Consider the following 5,237-nt stretch of genomic DNA (forward strand, 5'->3'; position numbering starts at 1 on the left):
CCCGACAGCAGCAGCGGGAGCATCCACCACGTGCGCGCACACACTTCCAGGCGACATCGAAAACACTGACAGCCCTCGGAGGAAGCCACGTGCGCTCACATCCCGCCAAGCTGTGGGGGAGCCACACGCCGTCACTGTCCTGTGCGCAACACTACTGGCTTGCAGACACTGCACCATGGAGGCACGAGGACCACTCCCCGAAAAGGGAACCTGGGAGAAAGGGTGACTGGGGTTCTAGAGACGAGGAAACGACAGCCCCTGACTCCGCCCCAGCCTTGATGGATGCGGCTGAGTGACACCCCGCCAACCAGTCGGATGTCTCAGTCCGAATGCCATTAACCCTTTAACTCTTCGGTCCCTGAGCGTGCCTGCTATTCCAAAGGGCTCTCGGAGATAGGCGAGCGGCGGCACCCCTCCCCGGCGGGATTGGGCTGTGCGTGGGTGCGGAGGGCCGACACCCTCCTCCTTTTGGAGGAGGAGGGGGTAGTGCTGTGACAGTCGCCGGGCGGGTGGTGGGGCTGGGAGGGGCGGACCGGGGCGGGGAGTCGCGGCTGGCGCCGGGTTCCGAGAGCGTAGCGGGCTCCAAGCGCCGGGAGGATTCCGGCGCCGCTGCCGTCCGCGCTCTCCGCCCTTGGGCGCCATGGCCCCACTGAGGCCAGGAGCCCTCGTGGGTCCCCAAGCGCCTCGGCCGTGGCGCCGCTGATCTCGGACAGGTCAGGGGACGCCTTGCCCCCCGAGGGTCCCGCGAGACAGAGCCGGAGCCATGGAGCCTCCGGCCGCCCCCTCGGAGAGGAGCCTCTCTCTCTCTCTCCCTGGACCTCGGGAGGGCCAGGCCACCCTGAAGCCACCCCCCCAGCACCTGTGGCGGCAGCCAAGGACCCCGATCCGCATCCAGCAGCGCGGCTACTCGGACAGTGCCGAGCGCTCAGAGACGGAGCGCTCGCCGCACCGGCCCATGGAGCGCGCCGACGCCGTGGACACTGGCGACCGGCCAGGCCTGCGGACTACCCGCATGTCTTGGCCCTCGTCCTTCCACGGCACCGGTACCAGCGGAGGCAGCAGCAGGCGGTGAGACTCCCCGGCGCGCAGAGCGCCCTGGCGCGCAAGGGGCGCCACGCGCAAATCTGGCCAAAGGGGGCGCTGTGGGGCGGGTGGGGTCAGCGTGACCCGCGTGGGTGGTGAGAGGGGGAGCCACTGCACCAGAAGCTCTTCTACTGTTGAGGGTTCCAGGGTGAAGTTGGGGTTTGGGGATTTCCTGTAGCTTCAGGGCTCTCTACAAGCCTAGCCAGTAATGGTCCAGTGCAGCTGCCGGAGAGAGGGTACCACTTGGAGAGACTTCCTGGGGGCTGGGGTCATTGTGTGATACCCTAGTGATCATTCTGTAGGGGTGCCTGCAGAACCATGCTGGTTACTTCAGATGGGGTAGCACTCTAGGTGGAGTGGAGACATACATTAGTGGAGCCCTACAGTAACTGGTGTTAGGAATCCAGGGGGTCCTCTGGGGAGCACTATCCAGTTCTGTATTAAGATTTGGAACAAGCCCCTTCCAGACATTGAGGGCTTCGTGGACCAGTGCCAAGGGCATTTGAGGTCCCATCAAAGAGCAGTTCCTAGCCTTCTGAACTGACAGTGTGGATGGATCACTGCTGTGGTTCTTCTCAGAGAGAGAGGGTCCTTATGTATGTGAGTGGCTCGTGCTGCCTGGATTCGGGGCTCTGCCTGACTCTGCTTTGGGGACAGTTACTGTGGCAGAGTGGCAGTGTGCTTCTGGCTGTCCCAGGGTGACCATGTCTGTGTCTGTCATCTGCGTGGCTGTATTGCACCCAGGTGACAGTGATAGTTGTCTGTGGTGTTGACAGAGTAACTGTGTCTTCATGAGACATGGTTAATGTGGCATAGTGGCTATGTGCTTCCAGAACAATAAATACATGATGGTTTCCATGTTCCAGGGGACACCTCTTTGCTGTCAGGGGCTGTGCTGTGTGCCTAGGACCTGAGACCGTAAGAGACAATGTGACCACCCTTGTTTGCTTTTTTTTTTCCAAAGAAAGTAGTCTGGCTAGCGTAGAACTCACTTAGTAGCCCAGGTTGGCCTTGAACATGTGATAGTCCTGCCTCACTCTACCGTGCGCAGTTATACTGTCACTTGAGTTTAGTGACAGTTCTGACAATCAGTACTCTGGTAAGCCATGCATCATCTGCCCTGGGTCTCCTAATTACGAGTATCTTCTTGACCTAGGATAGTCCACTATAAAAGGTACCCCAGCTCTGACTGGGAGGTCTTCAGGCCGCTGGCTGGTTGACAGCTAACATTTGCGGTCCTTTGGAGCGCCCGTAAGATGGCATATCTGGCGTTCTCATGCCTGGAGTCCCCAAGCAAGGCCCCTTTAGACTATGACTGCAGCCTTCCTAGATCCTTCTGGGATACGCCCTCCCCCCAGTTCCTACAGCTCTTCAAGGACCACCCCCCCTTTATTTTCCCCAGGCCCAGCTGCCTGAGTCCCTACCAGGAACCAAGAGTCAGGCTCCTGAGATTTCTCAGAGGGAACTAGGAGAGGGAAAATGAAAACAAAACACACACACACTCTCTCTCTCACACACACACTCACACACAAAACTCACATCAACAGGAAATGCCAACCCAGAGACTGGGAGCCCTTGAGATGGTGCAGGGGGTGGAGCGCCAGGAAACCAGGCCCTATTCTCTTTTAAGGCCCTAGGGACTTCCTGGCCCCCTGTTGTCTGATGAACAGTGACTGAGTGGTAATAATTATAATTCATGTGCCCTTTCCTTAATGGCTAGCTTTTGGGCTTCAGGCCTGGGGCCTTTTCTACACACACACACACACACACACACACACACACACACACACCTTTACCTATTTACCCCACTACTTGCCAGTAGCTGGAATCCCGGTTGGACTGATGAGGAAACTGCAGATCCCTCAAGCTCTGGTTCAAATATCCCAGGTACCGTTGCAGAAGTTAGGCACTACCCTGGAGCAGTCAGTTTGAGAGTTCTGTGCTCCCGGTGCGTGCGAAGGATTTTGCAGGGGTTGTTGCTCAAAGTCCCTGAACTTGGAGGAAAACAGAGGAGGCCACAGTGAAAGCGGCTTGTCCGGTAGTGAGAAATCAGAAACAGGAATCTCAGCCCATCCCTGAACCAGCTCGGGTTTCGGTTTCCCTGCGGGATGTAGCCTGAAGAGGCCTCAGCTGGGACAGCTGAGTTGCCTTGTGGACTGAGAGATGGCATTGGTGCCAGCGCCCTTCACAGAAAGAGGAAGGGGACCGAGAACAAACGCAGTTGAGCTGGTGCGCACACACGAGATCCCCGACACTCTCCATCGCGGAGTCCAGGCAACTAATGCAGAGAAGGTGCAGCCACCCTACTAGGCTTATAAGAACCCCAGAAAGGAGGCACTTTTCCTCTTCGAGATGGAGTCTGCACTAGGTCCTCAGATCTGGCGGGGGGTGCGCGAGACGGCGCTCCTGGCGCGGCCTCTGGGGCTGAGTCACATCCCCACTGCGATCTGTCAAAAGACAGATGGAGAGGAGAGGCAGAGGCAGGGGAGAGAGGGGGCACTGGGTTGGTCTCTTACCACACATTGGACCTTCCCACTTTCTCTCCTCCAGAGGAAGTCTTTCTGGCTCCCAACGAGACATGTGCACACAACCAGGCTGGTATCTCTCTTGTGGGTGATGTCTGTTTCCATTGGGGTCCTCTGCCCTTGAGTTCCCTGCTGCGCGCCCACAGGCCTGGCCCAGAGCTGGGAGGTGGGCTCTTGGAGCGCCCTCTGCTGGACTGTGAGAGACGTGCGGCGTTGACTCTCATTATCATTTCATGCCTTTTGAAAGCCTCGGGGAGCTGGGCGCCAGACTGGCCAACCGCAGGCTGGGACAGGGTTGTGTCCCGTAATTCCACGCGCCTTAGGCCACTGCAACAGGAACAGCCTCTTGGCGGACACTCTTGGTGGAACTTGAAAGAAAAGTTGGCCCAGCCTGTCCTGCCTCTGAGCCTGGGTCCCAGCAAGCACCGGAGTCCTGACTCCAACCTCTGCGGTACAGCTTGCAACATCCTTGGCTGTCCACCTTTTATTTTTTGGAGGGGGAGGCAGGTTCTCACTGTGTAGCTCTAGCTGTCCTGGAACTCACTGTGAATACCAAGCTGGCCTTAAACTCTAAGAGACCCACCTGCCCCTGCCCTTGGGAGTTCAGGGACTGAAGGCCTGCACCACTGTGCCTGCCTTTTGTTGTTTTTGTTTTTTCTTTTTGAGACAGTGTCTCTTTGTGTAGTCCTGGCTGTTCTGGAGCTGACTGTGTAGACCTGACTGGACTTGAACTCATGGAGATCCTTCTGCCTCTGCCTCCTGAGTGCTGGATTACAGCAGTGTGGCACCATGCCTGGGTGTTTGAATTTTTTAGATTCTATGTGTTGGGAGGTGGGTATATGCATGTTAGTGCAGGTGCCCACAAAGGCCAGGGGCATGGGATCACCTGGAATGCAATCCCAGAGGGTGCTGAGATTCAGTCTCCTGTTCTCTGCAAGACCAGTACCAGCTCTTCACCCCTGGGCCATCTCTGAGAGCTTCTTCCCAGACAGAGGTGGCCAGCATCCCAGAGAAGCAGAATTGAAGTTACAGACAGAACCAGGTCTCCGCTCCAGTACTTCAGGGAGGTTTGAATGGTGTCTTCCCTTTGTGATCTAGGAACAAGGACTGTTTCTCTCTGAGCCTTAGTTTTGGTGTGTTGCTTTTGTTTTGTTTTGTTCTGTTTTGTTTTTTGAGAGAGGGTTTCTCTGTGTAACAAGCCCTGGATTTCCTGAACTCAATTTGTAGATCGGGCTGGCCTCACACTCACAGAGATCTGCCTGCCTCTGCCTCCCAAGTGCTAGGATTAAAGGCATGCGCCACCATCACCTGGCATGTATTGCATTTTATATAAGATTTTTATTATATATAATAATTTGGGTTTTTTTTGTGTGTGATCTGGGTATGACTTTGGGCTCAGTGCAAATGTGGAGGTCATAGGTCAACTTTAAGGAGTTGGTTCCTCCTTCCATCATGAGTTCTGTGGATGACACTGGGTTCATAACCCTGTGTGGCAAGTGTTTTTACACTGAGGTTTCTTGGCAGACAAAGAGAATTGCTTTTTTTTTTTTTTTTTTTTTGGTTTTTCGAGACAGGGTTTCTCTGTGGCTTTGGAGCCTGTCCTGGAACTAGCTCTGTAGACCAGGCTGG

General features: G+C 55.9%; 1 protein-coding gene across 1 annotated transcript in view; it reads left to right on the plus strand.

Moving 5' to 3' along the window:
- Window positions 1-621: 621 nt before the first annotated feature.
- Window positions 622-5,237, plus strand: part of Pde4a (phosphodiesterase 4A) — a 46,194-nt gene continuing 41,578 nt past the window's right edge. The window contains exon 1 of the mRNA XM_026779212.1: window positions 622-1,068. Coding sequence (XP_026635013.1) covers window positions 764-1,068 — 305 coding nt within the window. The 5' untranslated portion in view covers window positions 622-763. The remainder of the gene's footprint in view (window positions 1,069-5,237) is intronic.

Source organism: Microtus ochrogaster, chromosome 5 (genome assembly GCF_000317375.1).
Source record: "Microtus ochrogaster isolate Prairie Vole_2 chromosome 5, MicOch1.0, whole genome shotgun sequence".
NCBI classification, from domain to species: Eukaryota; Metazoa; Chordata; class Mammalia; order Rodentia; family Cricetidae; genus Microtus; species Microtus ochrogaster.